Genomic DNA, 20,044 nt, shown 5'->3' with positions numbered 1-20,044 from the left:
TCACAACGTGGGATTTTATAAAGAGCGCTATCATGCTAGGGAACCAGGGTCGACAGGTGACCTAACAGGTAGACTCTTAATGCATGGAATTTCTACGTGTGGAATTGTCAACAAGTAAAAACAAAAGGCAAAATCTGATAAATCAAAATAAGACACAAATATGAACTAAAGGGTGAGAACGCGGCTTTGTTCTGTCGAAAAAGTGTTGCCAATTAAGACTTGGGGACGTGGTGGGGTAAAGATTTGTTGAGGATTTTTAATGCATATATGCTCTACAAAATACAAATATTTCTGATAAAAACAGATCGAGTCCAGTCCATTTGAATATTGGATTGCTTATCTTTCATGTCTAAATAATTTCGTTATGGCCGCCGGGTCAGAGATCGAACATGATGATGGTGAGTGGTATCGATCGTATAGGAAAGGTAAATCCTAACTAACTAGCTTTTTCACTTCATTTAAATTAAATATAGACAAAATATTTGACCTTGAATCTAAAGTACAACTTTAGCATCTTTGTTTGGTAAATTGTGATCATCTAGTAGGAAAGAACGCCTTTAATTTGAATCCGTCGTTCTTTGCACGCTAGGATCAGCTTTCAAGTTCTGATTAATTAGATATATATACAACGTACAAATCATCCGGCCTTTCCTTAAACTCAAGTGTTGAACGACACACACATGTACACACATATATATCATGTATATGTTACCTAAAGCGCCTAGCACATGGATCTACAACAACTCATGAATAGTACTCCTTCTTGATCTTAATTAGCACTAATTGACCGATGATATATGAGTCGTTTGCTTTGACAATTCCCTGTAGCTTACTAGCTCGTACGTAGCATGATTTCTTCACCAGATAATTGCTAGCTAACGGCACTAGATCTCACACAATTAGTTAATTAGGAAATAAATACTAAAAATACTGATTGATTGATCAATATTTAATAACTTAAATTAATTGTTAGTATATAGTTTAAACTTTAGAACAAGTACTGGCCGTGGCCGTACTACTGGTATATATATATATATGTATATTAAACCAAGTAAAAAATTATATATCCATGTATGTGCATATATATATCATGTTATATATGTTTGTACTTCTCTGCTAGATATATAATATATTGCACAATTAGCATACATTATAATACAAATAAACGACTCCTCACGATTATGTTCTATCTTACTGACAATATATATATATATATATATATATATATTCCGATCCCTCCTGCAGGATGTAGGTTGAGAAGAATTAAAGAACCTTAATTATATAAAAACTCAACTACGCATGACTACCAATGGGAATTAACGTGTATATAGATCAGTAGCATATAATATGCATATCGTTATCATGCAGTAACGAGGAGTTGCATCCAGTCGAATTACAAAAACTATAAATTGATGATTAATGTAATTAATTAGTCATGTGTGCCAGCAAGTAGTACAAATTACTAAGAAATTATTAATTCGATGGTTTTGCATGGCTTCATCAGATCAGAGAGAATGGTCGATAGATAGTACTTATATTCAAGAGTACTCTATGACTTGTAAACGAAATCAAATAATGACTAATCATGAGCACTAATACTAGTGTAGATAATATTGATACTGTGGATCGAGACAATATATAATAATAATAATAATAATATTGATAGCTATATATATATGATAATAAGTATTCAAGTAGTACTTGTGTAGATAGCTAGTCCGGGCGGCCGGCCCATTGACATCTACGTTCCAAGTCAACCGAAGTAGTTGATCAGTAATAATCTTCTAGAGCGATGTCGTTGAATTATAAGCATGCATGCAGCTGCTGCTTTCTCGTTATGCCTGCCTTTCTCAATCCATGCCACAAAAAGGACACCAAGAAAGATCAATATACGTACCTAATTCATTTGGTAATTTCATGCTTTGAAAAATTCACAATATCTTTAATTATCATGATCTCCTTTATGTCTTTTTTCTACGACGACTAATGATCCTATCTAGCTACTTTTATAATATCCAGGTTTTATCAGGAACAACAACATGCATGATCATCATATTATAATATATATAGGCCAACGAGCAAGGATCGATGTTGTACGCGTATAATGGACTGATGGGGATGTTTGATGATGCCATTTGGTTCAAACGAATACTAATTTACCGGGTCAAATTTCTTCTTTTTGGCTTTGACCAGCATGCAATGGTGGAAGTACTTGACCCCGCTCAATGCTGCAATCCACCCGATGATCATGCGGTACTTATTTAGTGGTCGGCGCTGATTATTGCACCCATAAATTATAATTATAATGAGTACACGATTATTATATATATGGGAGGATCTATTTTAATTCTCACACACACATATATTGGCAAGCAACCACAATTATTTACGTATCCTATCTTTTAAAATATATTATTAAAATTTATTTATTTTATTTTATTTTATTTTATATATTAATTTTTACAATATATTATATATCAGTTTATTTATTTATTTTTCATATAATTTAAATATTATATTTTTTAATTTTTTTTATTCATTTCAAATATTTTTTCTAACTACCAATAATATTTTCATATATTTTAATATTTATAATATCTCTCCATATGCAATGTTATATAATTACATTCTATTTTAAATTAATTCAAATTTATAAGTTAGATTAAAATATAAATTAATTCCAAAATAAAATAAAAAAGATTATATAATGAAAACATTATCAAAATATATTAAAAGAATATCCCTTCTCAATAATTCCTGAAAGTATTCTCAAAAAATACCTGTCTTTATTATTAATAATATCAAAATTTTGCATGCATAAAAGTACTATAAACAGAGTGTTAAAAGAGTAAATGAGGGATAAGAGGGTGGGTTTGTGCAAAAGTGCTAAAAGGGTTAAAATGAAAATAAAATAAAAAGGAAAGATGATGAAATGAGAGAGAAATAATAATAAAAAAAATATTTAGAAGAATAAATAGTAACATTTACTTTCCCTTAATGTAAAATAAAAATAAAATACATAATTGAATAAAAGGAAATTTTGGACTTTTTTTTATATTTTATAAAAATTTATATTTTACAAAATCTATGTGAGTCCTCTGAGAAAGTCAAATAAATGGGCTGAACTGTATCTTTGGGCAGGTAAACTAACACGCAGATCGAGAGTAGCTAGCTTTAGCCTTTTGGCATGGATGCAGATATCGAAAATTTCATTAAGGACGGGGTAGACTGTAGAGGCACCGATGGTGGCTCCGTTGGGAGTCACCGTTAGGTAAATTTTTTTTTGTTTAAATTTTTTTTTAATATTTTAAAATATTTTAAAAATATATAAAAAATTTATAATAATATTAAATAATTTTTTTTAATTATTAAAAAATAAAAAAGGCCAACAAAACTCTAATGGGAGCCACCAACAGTGGCCAAAGCATTTTCTTTTTCTTATATATACACACTATTCGTGGGTTGAACTTAATTAATTTAGGCGATGCAAAAATATATGGAGTTCGTTTAATTTATGACCTACTTGATGATGTAATTAAAATCGTCCTCGCGAAAGTAACAACTGATCTCAGCGAATTGCATACAAATTATTTATTATAGAAAAATTTTATATTATTTTGAATAAAAAAGTAAATTTTATTAATAAAAAATAAGTCTTATTTTATATTTTTTTAAGATAAATTTCACTTCTTGACTTACATGAAATTTATTTATTTAAAGTTTTTACAAATTATTTATTTAAGGGATATTGATAATCGGACTGATGTTCTTACCTACAATTTAATCTATAAATGCATATCAAATTTTTATTTTATTTTATTTTATTTATTCACTTTTTAATATTTTTAAATATTTAAAAAAAAAGTAATAATATTTATTTACTTAATTATAAAAAAAAAAAAAAGTCAATTATCGGCCAGTTGTCGGTTGAACAGAATTATCCTTATTTAAGTGGCCGACATTGGCCGGTTACGGCGAAAGTTCCAAGTCTTTGCCAAGCGGCCAAACTTAATTAATGCCGATGCAGTAGTAGTACTCTGACATATCACAGGGGCTGCTTCTCTATGACGTTCATGAATCACTCATTTTTCAAAAGGAATTGCATACATAATATTGAGTTCTTCTATACAGTTACTTACTGTTCACGAAACCTCCCACCGAATAGACTTTTTGTATAATATTTAAGGGCCGGATCAGTCACGCCAACATGAGTTGGTATCGAACAAGTAATTTGCATGAATTAATTGAACTAATTAAGCTGATCAATAGTTAAAAACTTAGCGGTGCTACTCTCACACAGAGGGAGTCAACCGAAATCTCTATCGAACAGATAAATTTATTTTTATTTTTATTTTTTAAAATATTTTTTAATTCATTAAAAAATTTAAATAAATAAATAAATAATTATAAATTCATTAAAAAATATTAACTTAACTATTAAGTAAAAAATAAAAATGAAAAGAGAGAACAGGTAGACCACCATTTGTGAACTAAGCAATTTCCAAACTTAAATGGATATAATGTATAAATTCAAATTTGACTTCTTTTCACTCTCTTTTGCCTATAAAAGTTAATCTTTTTAAGAAGAAGATGGTTGATAATGCTTTATGTTCATGTTGCAATACTTGTGTTGAATATGTAATACACTCTTTTTGGAGTTGCAAGGGTGCTATGAATGTTTGAGGTTTGTGATAGTCCAGTTTCAAAATGGAATTCTAATTATGCTGACTTTATTGAGCTATGGCATGATTTTGTTCAAAATATGGAGGGTTTTAAATTGAACTTGATTGCGATAATATGCTACCGTTTATGGATTAGAAAATGTGATTTTATTTTTAGAAATAAATTCATTAAGCCTAGTCAGTTAATTACGGCTTCAACTGCAGAAGTAGAAGATTTTACTGAAATTAATTTAAAAGTGACTTGTTCACAAGCAGGAAATGTTATCTCCTCAAGGATGGCTTATTGGCAGATTCCAACAAGGAGTTTTTTAAAGGTTAACTTTGATGCTTGCTTTGTAAAAGATAAAGAACAGATTTGAGTGTGAATATTGATCAAAGATGCAGATGGAAAAATTCATCATGTTGCATTAGCTAGACAGAAACAACATGTACAATATGCTTCTGTTGTAGAGAGTTATGCCCTGCTCAGATCAGTTCAATTATATGTTGAGTTGGAAATGGAAGATGTGGTATTCGAGGGGATGCAAAACTTATCATTGAAGTTGTAAATGCTAATATTTCAGATTCCTCTTGACTAGATCAAATTATTGAAGATATCCTGATGATCAAGCCTGCACACTCAAGATGAAAATTCACTTTTGTCAAAAGAGAGGCTAATCAATCAGTCCATCATTTAGCAAAGCATGCTTACAATCTATCTGTTGAAACTATTTGGATGGAAGAAGGTCCTTCGGTGGTTCTTCCATATCTATCATTCAATAAGTCTTCTAATAACTGATTAAGTCAATAAAGTCATGATTCTTTCCAAAAAAAAATCTGATTTCTTTTAATGCGTTCACAAAGGGCAAAGCACGATCAATTGCAATCTTCAACACCTATACATGACCACATTAATATTGTTTACTACTTTCTTCGCCACTGTTATGGCATGCATATATATATACACACACACGTGTATATATATATATATGAGATCAGCTTATTCTCTCCTTTTTTTTACCTCATTTATGATCATTTTTTTTAATCATTTGAATTAGATGTAATATTTGTTATAATTATGGATCAAATCGGTTAGATTCGGCCTAATTTTAAACATTTTTTGAAACAAAATCAGTATCAACCGAATTTAAAAATTTGAAAATCAATATAGACTAGTTGATCATTATCAAAATTGAAATTTTTAATTTTTTTTTTAATTTCGATCTGATCAAATCCAATTTTACAGATTTACAGTCATTAATTTGATCTAGTACTGTTTTAACTTTGTTCAAGCACATCACTTGGAAGTGCTTAATTGTAGTATTAATAATTACCAGCTAATAACGTTGGTATATATTAATACTGAATAGTAAAGGCATCATGTTTTATGCACAGATCTTTAGAAGAAGGAATGGAAGAAAAATCTGCATGAATAACTGAAAAAACTAGCTAACGGTACTCCTGAAAATTTTCTAATTCCAATTTCTGGCGGGTGGACTAATACTTTGGCGTTAACATTAATTTTAATAAACTATATATATATAGGTTGTACCGACACTTAATCAATTATAGCAATATTATCAAAGCTGCATGGCTTGATCTATTAATTTGTTAGTTAATACCTACATTTTTAGCTTTAATTTCCCAGTACTCTTGGACATGCATTCGCTGTAATTAGCTACAAATTAAAATTAAAACCTTTTCTAGTAGCACTACTTCCTATCAAATATAGATTAACTATTAGTAAACCCAAGTTTAGTAATTATTAACTATCAAATAATAACTATTACTTCTTATAATATAAAATATCATATAAAAAATTTAAAAAATTATATATACATATATATATATATATATATATATATATATATATATATATATATATATATATATATAAATGTACCAGTTCTGTTCGGATCGAATTAGTATTCTAAAAATCAAAAATAGAATTGGATTGATTTTCAATCCATTTGATTAGATTAGAGCCAGACCGAACACACAAATTCATCCAGTTTACCGATTTCTCAAAAAAAAAAAAAAAAAAAAAAAAATCAGCCTTAAATTTTTAACTTAATTAGTTGATTTTCGTTGATCGATATTTCAAGTTAAATTGGACGGCTTATAATTAATAGATGCCCAGTTTTTACGGCTAGATCTAATCTTTATATTGCAACTAACTTTTAATTTTTAGACGATCTCTGGTTTTTTCGAAATAAAATTGAGCACAATTAACCAATCCAATCTCCTATTATCTTTGTTGATTTATTGAAGAAAAGAGTTCTTCACCATTTAAAAGCGTAGGACACCAAAAATTAACAGGTGACTATAGAGGATGAGACATATCCAGAAGGATTCCATCTAATCAGGTTTGATGTTGCCGCGAGAAAATAGGAAAGCATCCTCGCTTCAGTTTGCTAGAAAGATTCAGGAGAAATATGCTATGCAAAATCAGACTTCATCAACAGTGAAAATCCAAACATTAGATAAACAAGTGCAACTTTGATGGCCATCAAAGAAGTAAAAAGACAAGAAATAAAAAAATTATTTATTAAAGGAGACTCAAGTATCATCATCCAGGTAATTAATAATTCTGAGCATATTCTAGATTGGAGCTGTACCCAATCATCAATGATATGAACCATTAACTTCACTCTTTTAAAGATTAAAATGTGAGAAAAATTTATCGATCTTTAAATCAATACACACACAACCTCGCGCAATTGGCAGCAGACTACAGAGAGTAAGCCTTTGATAATATATCCTTAATCTAAATCTCTCATTCTTTACTAAATTTTCATAATAAGAAAGACTCACCCCCTCTATATGTATAATTATCCTCCCCTAACTTTATAAGCTTTATTTGTAGCTCAATATATTTCGCAAATCTTGCTCAAAACCAAAAAAAAAAACTAACTTTTAATTTAGAACCGTGTGGTACTTGTTCATGTAAAGATTGCCTGGCAGCAATTATGACATCTTGGGTTGTTTTTCACGCGTGGGGCCCAAGACCGGCCGTCCGGTCCCATGTTAATGCCATGTGAAATTTCAGTACGTGGGCCAATATTACGCTCACAAACCAAGACTATAAGAGTTAATCTTCTAGCTGGTCTATGCATTATTATCTAAATAAAAGCCTTTTTAACGAGTGAGTATCAAGTAGGCTTCTCAACTCAACTACCATGTGACAGCACGTTAGGAAATCATGCACAGTCCAGCCCCTCATGCCCTCTCCATCCTCTTGCACAGAAAGATCACATACCAGAGACCTCACTTCCCACCTGATTCGCTAATTGTGACCGTCCCCGTTTACAACATTAGGAGCTCCACCCCATCCCTGGCTTATTCCATAAACAACCACCACCCCAAATACAAAACTCCAATGCATCTCAGAGGCAAGCATTTTAAACCAACAGACTATAATGCAAAAATAACCACAAAAATCCTTTTGAGACTCTTTTTCCCTCTCAGTATCACTAAAGGCTTCTTCGAGATTCTTGTCTTCCACTATTATTCACTTCTTTTGATGCAAACTCTGAGAAAACAACGAAAATCCAAGTCACAAATCAGTGTCTCCTGATCTAAAAATATCAAAGCGATTGAGTTTCCTTAGGAAAAATAGAAATTTATGAAATTAATTGTGTTTTCGACCCCATATTTCTTGAAAAACAAGAAGTCAATAGCCACCCAATTCGACAAAACAACATTTACTGAAATGGGCAACACTAGAGAAGATTGAAAATAAAATAAGATCTCTAATTTGAGTTCTGTTTCCTAAACTGGGCTTCTTCAAATTGATGAAAATTTCTCAAGAAAGATTGAGATTTCGAAACTGGATTCTGGGTTTTGCTTGGACCACCTTTAACTTGAAGCAAGTAATTTTTTAAAAGAAATTGGTAATGTAGTTTCACTCTAATTCCTTCCAAATTAAGCCACATCTTAAATTGGGAAGCGATTTATTTGGAGGTAGACCATAAATGTGGTAGTTCTTAAGGTTGCAGATGGATCTCTGACAATAAGTTTTGTTTTACCAACCAAATGGTAACACCCTATTCTTCAACCCAACCCATTCGTTTATTATTGGCTTCATAGCCGGTGTAACCTCAAGATTGAGTACCGCAGAATTCTTTCTATTTCTATCCAGTCTGATGCGCGCCTCTTCTGTTTTATGTGAAATTGCTGACGTGGCAAAATTTTATTGGAGGCTGTTAAAGCCATAACAAAAGATGGACCGGAGCAAATCGGAACCGAATATATATATCTTTTATAATATAGAAGTGGCTATCCATGAAGTGGACATTAATAAATAGTAACTTTTGTTCGACACTTTATTATCCATTTCTGCCCCTATGAACATAGTTATTATTACAGTTTTGTCCTGGCTCTAGTATTTTACTTTCTGTTTGTGCCCTTCTATGAGTGGTCTTTATTACGATTTTGCCCCTGGTTCCTGTGTTATTTGATTTTTTTTTTTGTTCTGCTGTGCCTTGTTTGATGGAGTATTATTACGTTTTTGCCCCTGATTGAGGAATAGTAATTTTTTCTGCCACCATATTTTTTTCCTACTTTTTCCCCTTGTTTTCTCATGAAATTCCCCTCATTTTTGTGTTTTTTCTACATTTCACTGATTTATCTCTTTGCTTTCCAATTTAGTCCCTCATGCAGTGTTGTATCTTTCACGGATTAATCTGAAAGCTCTCTCTCTCTCTCCTACCAAAAAAATTTCTTCACAATTTTTGGGTCTGCTTTGTTTTACATCAACCCTCATTTTTTTTTATAAGAACTTTCTTAGTAGAAATCTAGACAACCCCAACGTAAACAGGTTGTATACATGCAAGAGAATCAAGGGTCCAGCAGGTGGCAAAATATTGAATTATTGCGAGCTGCCTTACCGATCGATCATCGAATTAAGCGTTACATGCTATCTAGCTAGCAATATATCTGACAAGATCAGCACCATGCAGGTGATCACACATGCATGCATCCATCCATCCAACCCTATATATTATATTATATTATATTATATTATATATTCATACTTGTAACCCCAGAGGAGACCTATCTATGACTACTTTGCCCTCCGTTTGAAGATGATAAACCACCTCCTTCGCTTCTGTGACTTCCTTCTTGTAAATATACTTACTTGATGCCCACAAAAACGCTACAAAATTAAGTATGGATGTGACCAGAAGGAAGCTATAGTAGTAATCCAAGTGACTCTCATTCAGATTATTACCTATCCAACGCTTCCCTCCATCCCTTCCTGTGACTTTGTCCACCATTGTCACTAGAAAGCTGTTCATGAAGTTGCCAACACCAACCCCACTTGTGAAGAACGTTGTCCCAAGGCTTTGCATGTCTTCTGGAGACTGATCATAGAAGAATTCTAGCAATCCAATTGCATTGAACACATCGGCGATGCCTAGCAGAACATATTGGGGCAGTAGCCAAAATATGCTCATGGGGACAATTTCCTTCGCACCTACTATATGGTTCTCTCTTATGACATGCATCCGCCGAACTTCCACAGCATAAGCCGCTGCAGTGGCTATAACTTGGATGGCGAATCCAATACCAAGCCTTTGAAGCAATGTGATTCCCCTAGAATTTCCAGTTCTTCGACGCATGAATGGCACAAAGTAACGGTCATACATGGGCACAGAAAGGAGCATGGAGAGAGTTACGAAGCTCCCTAGGGAGGCAGCTGGAATCTTGAAGGTGGAGCTTAGGCTTCGGTCCAAGGTGGTTCCTTGCTTGACAAAAAGAGTGTTGATTTGTGCCCAAATTGTGTTGGGAACTAGTGTCACTACCCATATCAGGATCATCCCCAGTACGAGCTTGGCTCCTTCTACCTGAGTCACTGTGCATGGTGGCCTTGAGACGTCCGAGCTGGCATCTTTTATTGCTGCCTTGTCCAAAAACCTGGGGAATAGTGGTAAATCGCCTTAGTCCATCACGTGTTTTACTGCGTTCAACATAATATCTTTTTCGTTTTTTTTTGTCCAAAAAAAAAAAAAAAAAAACAAATGCTATTTAAGAGTTGTGGAGGTGCCCACCATTAGGGGCACGCACTTAAGCGCTGCCATCCCACGATGAGATTCTCTATCAGAAACAACTTGACTGAAAGATTGTGACCATACATATAATTCGTTCAAGACGTGCAGAAGAAGCAGTGCGAACAGTGCACGTGGGGAGAGTTTTCGAAACGAATGGCCAGCAACGTGCCCATATGACACCACCCTTTTCGTTGAAATAGTAGATTTCCTAGTTATTCACGATAAATGGGAGGTCCACTCGTTTTTTTTTTTTTTTTTTGGGAGGGGGTTGGGGGGGCTGTGGAAGATGGGCGGATATAAGTACTGTTCTTAGTTAAGTGTTTTAGAGAAGTAATGACGCTCCATGTATATATACAAAGTAACTGATAAGCAAACAGCTAGCTTTATATATAGTCTCAAAATTAAAACTAAAATTGAATTGAGGAAAAATTCGTAAGGAATTCGGGGTCACTGTTAGATTATGATCACCACAATCGTGGTTAAAAGAAATTAAAATACTAGTTAGTAATATAAATTTTAGAGAGCTCACCTGAAAATTGGGGTGTGTTGGACCTGCCTCTTTCCGCTGCTGGTGTAATGCTGCAGCTCAAACTCGTGAAGCTCTGAGGGGTTGTTGGGGAGCTGAAGCTTTCTATTTTTGAAAGCTGCAATGGGAACTCGAATCAAGTCCGTTGCAGGGCTCTTAGACTTCCTTACTTTGTGCCTGTAGATTGGTGTCCCTAAATAGAACATAAATACAGATAGAAGAAGCGCAACTGTAGGGATACCATAGCCTAATCCCCATCCCAGATTATCTTGAATGTAAACAAGTCCAAGAGTGGCAAGTAGAGCCCCTAAGAAAGAGCTGAACATCCACCAATTGAAGAATGAAACCTTAAGCTCTTTCTCGTGGGGGTTGAAATCATCAAACTGGTCTGCGCCAAAGGTTGATATGGTGGGCTTTGTTCCACCTGCCCCGATTGCGATAATGTAGAGAGATAAGTAGAAGAAGGAAATTTGTGAAGTAGTAGCCTTGTTGCAGAATCCATTTGTACATGATGGCTTCATGCTTTTGAGTGAAACTACTGCTGTCAGAAGCACCATTCCCTAGGTTGAGACACCACATGATCGAGACAATAATTAGCTTACTACAACGAGGAACAAGACAGCGTACGTCGTTCATCTTGGGCACGTGGAAGTTACAAGGCTTAAAAATCCTGCTATGTTAATGAATGGGAAATCGCACCGAAGTACTGCCAATCTTCTGTTATAAGTAGCATGACATTTTAATTGTTCCAATCAGTACTAATTCAGTAGTACCGATTGTATTTTTGGGCCTTATTCCGCTGATGGAGATAAAATTTAGGTTCCTTGCAAGCATGAGTCAGTTGAAATTCCATCGACTTTGATAATCTATTAATAATGAAGCGTTTAAACTAAATAATTATGACCAATACTTAGTGTAAATTGATGAGATAAATATTATCCCCTTGTAAACCTAGTAATTATATGAATAAATCAAAACTATTTAGCGCTAATAATTGGATGGTCGTATATCCTACGAGCAAAAATAAAGAATTAAGCTCATTGATGTTGGCCGGGGAGTAGGTAATCTAAAATATGGTCCAAATATGTGGTGCATTTTGCTTGGAAGCTAAAGATATATATAGCGAAAGTAATATTTAGAGGGCTGTATAGATTTTATAAAATGGCCGGGCATGCGCACGATCGATGTATGTTAGCAAGCGTAGTTGGTAAACATATTGTATAGTTTTTATTATTAGGGGAAAGTTTCTTTTGTTTTGATTGGTTTGTCATGTTTGAGGGGAATTTTTCTCCACCGAGGGGTAATAAAGTTTATGGAGGTTCCATCCTCAGTTTTTTTAAAAATAAAAAATAAAATAAATAAATATAGTGAATTATGTAATACTAATTATCATATGGCTAGCTAGAAGCTGATTGATCGGCTAGCTCAGAAATATGTCCAGCAAAAATATTCTAAGTTAGTGGGATTACATATATATGTATATATGTTTAATGCTTAATGATAAACACAACATTCTTAGTGGAGGAAGCATATTAATTTATGTATATATACCATGACGTATACGAGCGATGAGATGGTGAAAGTCCAGAAGCGACCCAGGTAAGTATCTGCAATGTAAGCTCCAAGAATTGGGGTAATCCACACTGATCCTGACCAGTTATTCACATCCCTTACTGAAGAGATTGTGTCTTGATGAAGTTGGGTTGTCAAGTAATTTACTAAGTTGGACGCTACTCCGTAAAAGGCCATCCTTTCAAATGCTTCATAACCTGAAACGTTCAACAAATTAATTAGATGTACGGAGCAATATTAATACCTGGCTATCTCCGCCTACGTACGTACGTACAATAATAATTAATTAATAGTATATATGAGAAACCTACCTACGTACATGCAATAATAAATATTAAGTACTGCAAGCTAGAAATTTATGATCAAACGATAATTAATTTGTTACAATGAATTAAGTTAATTCTTGCTGGAATCCTCTTAATTAAAGGACGTTTCCGGCCAGCTTTGCATGATTCCACCCGAAGTTTACGTACGTATGCCTAAGGACCAAAAAGAAAATGCTTGCAAATATTAGTAGCGATGGATCGAACGTTTTCTTACGAAGGAAACAAGCGTACGTATATGATTTGTAGTTCTTAATTAATTATATATGTGCTTGCCGGCCGGCAATCTTATTCTACAACACCATAAGCTAATTACTTTCTAAACAGCGAACGAACTTGAAACCAATTAATTTCAAATATCGACGTAGCAGCTAGCTACGTCGATATTATAAGGAGATGATGATAATTACCAACAAGGAAAGCACAAGCTCTCCATTTCCCAGTTTTAGATGCTAGTACGGGGCGACCACGAAGATCAACAGTGCCATCTTGGGTGTAAGCACTTCCTTTGGCTTCCATCAGATCAGATATATAATATATTTGCTTCTTTAATTTGCTTTGAGGATCGAAGCAGGAGAAGCCAGCTAGGAAGCTGCTAGTGAAAGATGAGAAAGAACTGCTTGCTTAGGGTAGCGGAGGCGGAGTCCTTATATAAGTAGGCAAAGCTCTCACAAAGTCGCGAAGCTGATAACGTACCCAGCTAGCTGTGACGTCCCTTGCTAGCTAGCTAGCTAGCGTCAGTGTAATATTATATATATATATGGCCATAATATATATATATTTATATATATGATCAAGCTTATATTAATAATTAATCTAATTCCAATGCTTAAGTTGAGATAAGAGATCCCAACTTCGTTGCGGCGCCCAATTGCTAGCTAGTAGTATAACTATATATATATATATGTTGGCTTAATTATAATGTGAAAGGGGATCAAAAGGAGGAGTACCTTGGACCCAATATTTCAATTCAAGCTAGCACTAATTAAATCGTTCTGTTCTGTTAGATAATCAATGATTATTATGGATATATATAAGATTTATGACTCACAATTCCAATAATATATACTTAGAGAACCCACTAACTAATATTAATGCATATATAGTTACGATCGATCGAGGCACATGACATGTTTGCAACTTGGACTATGTTGTCAATGGATAAACAATTATCCTCATATGTACTCGATGGTTTTAGCACTACCTACCTTTACAACATTATCCTCAGCAGATCCATTTCTTTTTATTTTCATTTTTCCCAAAAATGTTCTTGCTTGAATCAACTAAACTTTCTCTTCCAAAATTGGCTACATTATTATTCATTTTTCGGAGAAATTAATTAAGTTGGGAAACATATGACAGTATTCATGATGTGTTTTCCGGAAATTAGATTATGAAGATCATATATCATGTTCACATGATGGAGCCTTATTCAACTGACACGCGGACCAACTTAGTCCTCCTCTAATTGCTTATGCTCTGACTATCTACCTTCTTCTCATCTATATAGGGATTTTTTTTTTTTTTTTGTACTCGACCGACCATTATTCATCTTTGGAAATTATGGGCTTCTTTGAATACATACTTTCTATTCCCTCCTCTTTCGTACTTTTCAATAATTACTTTATAGCCATTTCAAAAAGGGGTAGTGCTACTCACACTCTTCGGAGCTTCCACTAGTATAAATTGAAGTGTTTTTTTTTAAACTTTTTTTTACATGTATTTTTTTAATATTTTTTTAAATTACAACATCATTAAATAAACACTTTCTTAATTATAAAGTAAAAAAATAATAATAATAATTCCAGCTGGAGATCAGGCTAGCATTATTCTTCAAAAAGTATATAATGTTTCTTTCGATCGTACCCTCTTACATATATATATATATATATACATACATACATAAATGCCAGCTATCAAAAGACCCTCTCGGGCCATTCCATCTTTTTCCTTTTAAAAGCAAGACATTAGTTGGACCGTCCAGGCCCACTGCATCCCACTCTCGTTTTGGGGGGAAGGAGGGGGTCGCCGGTGCACCCTGCTGTGGAGTACCGGTGGGGGCCGAGGGACCAAATTAAAATTTAAAAGGAACGACCCGGCCTAACTTTTGTGATCATGAATTAACTGCAATAAAATTTAAAAGGATATTTATTGCCAACCGACCGAGGAGTTTTTATTTTGAGTTTCCGCCCTAGCTAGCTAGCTAGCTTCGTACGTGCATATGAGATCATTTCCTTTTATGACTTCATATTCATAATCGGTAGTGGTGCCGGTATGAAGTCAGTAAGATTTAGTTTTAACAGATAATTCATAAAAAATGAAGATAAGAGAATCATTTAAAATATAGAGAAAATTAATATGATGTTCAATTTAAAATAATCAAAATTCTAGAATGGAAATCAATTTACAAGCCGGGTTGTAATAGCTGAGAATCGACAATATCATAATTTTGTCAAAAATTACAAAATCCCAATAATCACATCAAAAATAAATACGTAATTAAAGAATTAATTCCTAAAAAAGTTAGCCCAAATTAGATTTAGAATAATTTCCTAATCGATAAATAAGATATTACTATAAAATGAAAAAATAACAAAAAATGAGAATTTAGAGTGGAAAATAGTGGCTTTTGGCCTCGAACTGATGCACACCGAGCCAAGCTGGGTGGTCACCACGTGCGTGCCGAAAAGAGTTTTTAAAATTAGGGTCATATGTGCGATTATGATACCCGTAATAAAAGTTACAACCAAAATATCAAAATGTGCCCAAAACTATCCCAATTAGGGAAAGATCATGGTTTCCTGCGATGTTTTGGCTGACTTGTCATTTCAAGGTAATTCAATGCTATCAACGTGCAATTTGACAAGTTAGCATCATTTGACTATGACTCTTTTGCATTAGTTGTCTCGAGTTGGCAAGAACTCGTCCTCGAGTTCACAATAACTTCATTGGAATCAACAAAACAAGGCCTCAGGTGTTTCATATTAAATACATCAGACGTCTTCAAATGGCTGGTGAGGCACAACTTGTAGGTGTTATCATTGATCTTTTACAAAATCTCACAAGGTCCAATCTTCCACTTCTTAAACTTATTAGACTCTCTAACAGGAAAACTATCACGAGATAATATCGTCCAAACAACATCACTAATATCAAAAAGTACCTGAAGACGATGACTATCAGCCTAAACCTTATACTTGGCGTTGTTCTCGTGAATGACCAGCTTCATTTGCTCATGGATGCCCTAAAGATGTTATGCCATCGCATCTGTCCTGGGATTCAAACGACCTACATGTGGAATAGGGGCTAAGTTAAGCAAATCAAATGGGTTTTGACCATAAATGATCTCAAACGGGCTGAGTTGTATGGTTTTGTTCTTAAACATGTTATAGGCGAATTCTGTTTAGGAAAGAGCCAGATCCCATTGCTTTGGTTTAGTTCTTACCAAACTCTTAAAAATATTGCCCAAACTCTGGTTTACTACTTCGGTTTGACCATTTGTCTGGGGATGGTAGGCTCTACTAAAATTCAACTTTGTTTCTAGTTTCTCCCATAAACACTTCCAGAAATAGCTCATGAACTTGTAGAGGAGAAAGTTAGTGGTCAAGATGCTTTGATGACACAAAGTGGTAATGAGCATACTACAACAAAGGTAAATTTGATTTCTGAAGATAGTAGCTTGAATAAAGGTCAGATTCTAAAAATAGTCATTTGAAACCTTAGATAAAGTTTTTCAAAAAATGTAGTAAATCTCACAACAATGGTAATCTAAGCCAAAAGAATAAAAACCAAGGACCCCTTTCACAACATCAAGTTTGTTTTGTCTATGACAAAAGTTGACATTTTGCTTGAACTTGCAAATTTCAGAATCAGGAAAATGTTCCTTAGGTTGATCTAACTGAGGAGGCTCCTGTTGCAATGATTATAGACATAAACATGGTCCAATATGTTTAAGGGTGGTGGGTAGACTCCTATGCCAATAAGCATGTTCGCCATAATAAAGATTGATTCAGGAAATATACTCATTTCCATGAAGAGAAATCAATAATGCTTGGTGACTCAAGTAAAACCAAGATTATTAGGAGTGGTGAGGAAGAATTTATTCTTAAAGATGTGCTTACTCTTAAAGAATTTACCTTTGGATGTATACTTACTCTTAAAGATGTACTTTATACATCGTCTATGAGGAAGAATTTAATTTCAAGTTTTTTGCTTAATAAGACTGGTATCAAACAGACTATTTAATCTGATTAATATGTAATCACTAAAAACGGAATATTTGTGGGCAAGGGGTTTGCTTGTCATGAAATGTTTAAGTTGAATGTTGGGAATAAAGAATCGAATGGTTCTGTTTATATGCTTTCTTCTGTGAATCTTTGACATGCTCGTTTCTGTCATATTAATAATGGATACATTGCGTTCATGAGGGGTTTAGGATTAATTACCAAACTGAAAAAAGATTTTCAAAAATATGAAATTTGTAGCCAAGCAAAAATTACAAAAATGCCTCGTAGAAGTGTTGAAAGAAATAACAATTTATTAGATCTTCACATTGATCTTTGTGAATTTGAAAGAATTTTAACTCATGGAGGAAATTCATTTTTTGGTTATTTCTTATTTAATTTTATTATAATTTCTTTTGTTATTGTGATTTTTCACCAACACACATATATTCTATTATAATAAGTGACTATCTACCTATAAACAATAACTTTTCTTGTTTTTTCGTTAATTTTTATTTTTTTCTGTTAAGTTCTATTTTACCAAAAGACCCTTAAAATCTTTAACTATTTGACGTATAGCTCTCTTGTAAGCCTTGTTCTAAGCCTCAATATTTGTATTTGCATAAATGATATTTTTATTTAAGTTATATTATTAACTATTATTCTACTACTACTCAATTATGTAATAATGATGATAAGAAATTAAAAATTGTTTGAATGGATTAGTCTATTTTGTTAAATGAGATCTTTACAGTATACTTTAATAAAATTTGATATAATTATTTTGTCCAGTTAGTCAAACGTGCTTTCATTTCCAGTATGTATATATACATGATCAACCGGTCGCCACTTGCACCCACAGCATGCATATGATCTGTCGCCTCGCCGGTTTGTCTTCCTTTACTATATACGTACGTACGTAGTAATTATACTGATCATCATGGTGCATCTTCGATCGCTTCTAATTTAATTTTTTTCATGATCAGTACCTTTTTTGAGTTACAAATTAGGGGAGTACTTGCGAGTTGCAAAGAGATCATAAAGGCAAAAATTAAAAGGAACTCATGGGCCCGTAGCTTTATAATTGTTACAAAATACATGATGAAGAGGCATTGTACATTAATTTAGTTTGTCGGCAAAATACAAAATATGTTGCTGTTTATTCCTCATGATGAAGGGAAATTATTTTATGCATTAACTTATAGGCTGGAATTTATATATAAGACTAAGGGTGTTGCAAAGAAAGACGTGTGCATGATGTGGTTGGGTTGTGGCTTCGCACTAATTAATATTGGTACCAAAAAGTTAAAAGAGTCGGTGGGACATTCATTAAAAGCATTAGCATTGGATTCATTAAATTTATTTTTAAAATTTGATAAAAAGTACATATTTTTCATAAATATAAAACCTTCATATTTATAATTTCACATTGGATTAGCCATTAGATTCATCAAAATAATAATATAATATTATTTTTTTAATAATAATATTGTTAATTTTTTTTCATATTTTGTAATTATACTAACCATTGGACATTAATAGTTTAATTTAGTACTTAAATAATTAATTTCCAACTAATTTAAAATAAAATAAAATAAAACTATTGCCTATTAAAATTAGAATAAAATATTAGTTTGAATGTAGAATAGTAGATTTTCAAATTTAAAAGAAGAACAACAATTAGTGTAACTCAAAACTTCTCAAATACCTATTGATGAATCTAATTTAGGTTTATTTTAAATAAATTCATTAAAATTCAAAGATGCATTGACTTTTGATGAAACCAATACTAGTACTCTGAGAGTGTAGCTCAATAAATTCTATCAAAAAGGTTAAATATTTTTTTTATTTTTTTCTTATATTTTTTTATATTTTTAAATATTTTAAAAAAGTATTTGTATAATTATTAAAAAATACTTATTTAATCACTAAATTTAAAAAAAAAATTACACTCTTGAAACTAATCTCGGTGAATTTCGCATTATTGAAAGTTAAAACAAGGTAGCTACCGCTCTACGACTTTGGACCACAATGAATTGGGACAGCTAGCTTCTAATTGCCTGCCGAACCCTTGCATTGGTAGCTAAGGCGCCGACCCTAGACATGGACGAATCATTCTCGATTTGAACGTCTTTGAATGTACGTGCAGGGATACTGATTTCTTCGAACCTTAGGCCAAAAGAGATATATATATATATATATATATATATATATATAAAATCCGTGCATGTGATGCTCTATATATATCAATTCAACGACACTGTCAGGAAGGTTGCAACAATCGACTGCGTCGAATAATTGCTTTCGTATGTGGTCACAAAATTACGGCTACCTGGCTGGCCCAAACATGGATGGATGGATCTATATAATATAGAACACCATAATTAGTTAGGTTATATATATTTATATATGTAAAATTGATAATGTTTTGGATCTTTGACCTCGACTTAATTAGGCCGGCTATCCAAATTAAAGTCTTATTTAGATTAAGAAATGATCTTAATTTATTTCATTTCATCATTATAATTTTATCAAATTTTTATATAAAATATAATAAAAAATTCAACTTTTTTAAATTTTAAAATAATAATAATATTATAAAATAATATTATAATAATATTTATTTTAATTTTTAATTTTTATTTTAGTTCGCTATTCAAACTGCACCTAATTCACATTTTAATTA

The 20,044-nt window shown here is 32.8% G+C and overlaps 1 protein-coding gene across 1 annotated transcript; it reads right to left on the bottom strand.

Moving 5' to 3' along the window:
* Positions 1–9,516: 9,516 nt before the first annotated feature.
* LOC122292490 (protein NRT1/ PTR FAMILY 5.1-like) lies at positions 9,517–13,842 on the bottom strand. Its single transcript, XM_043100877.1, has 4 exons — positions 13,546–13,842; positions 12,792–13,009; positions 11,244–11,800; positions 9,517–10,580 (listed from the first exon to the last, which is right to left on the bottom strand). The coding sequence occupies exons 1-4, from the start codon at positions 13,652–13,654 to the stop codon at positions 9,692–9,694; spliced, it is 1,773 nt and encodes a 590-aa protein (XP_042956811.1). The 5' UTR covers positions 13,655–13,842; the 3' UTR covers positions 9,517–9,691.
* Positions 13,843–20,044: the final 6,202 nt, after the last annotated feature.

This window comes from Carya illinoinensis, chromosome 1 (genome assembly GCF_018687715.1).
Source record: "Carya illinoinensis cultivar Pawnee chromosome 1, C.illinoinensisPawnee_v1, whole genome shotgun sequence".
Lineage (NCBI taxonomy): Eukaryota > Viridiplantae > Streptophyta > Magnoliopsida > Fagales > Juglandaceae > Carya > Carya illinoinensis.
The sequence above is the reverse complement of the archived record's forward strand: the minus strand, read 5'-3'. Positions and strand labels throughout refer to the sequence as shown.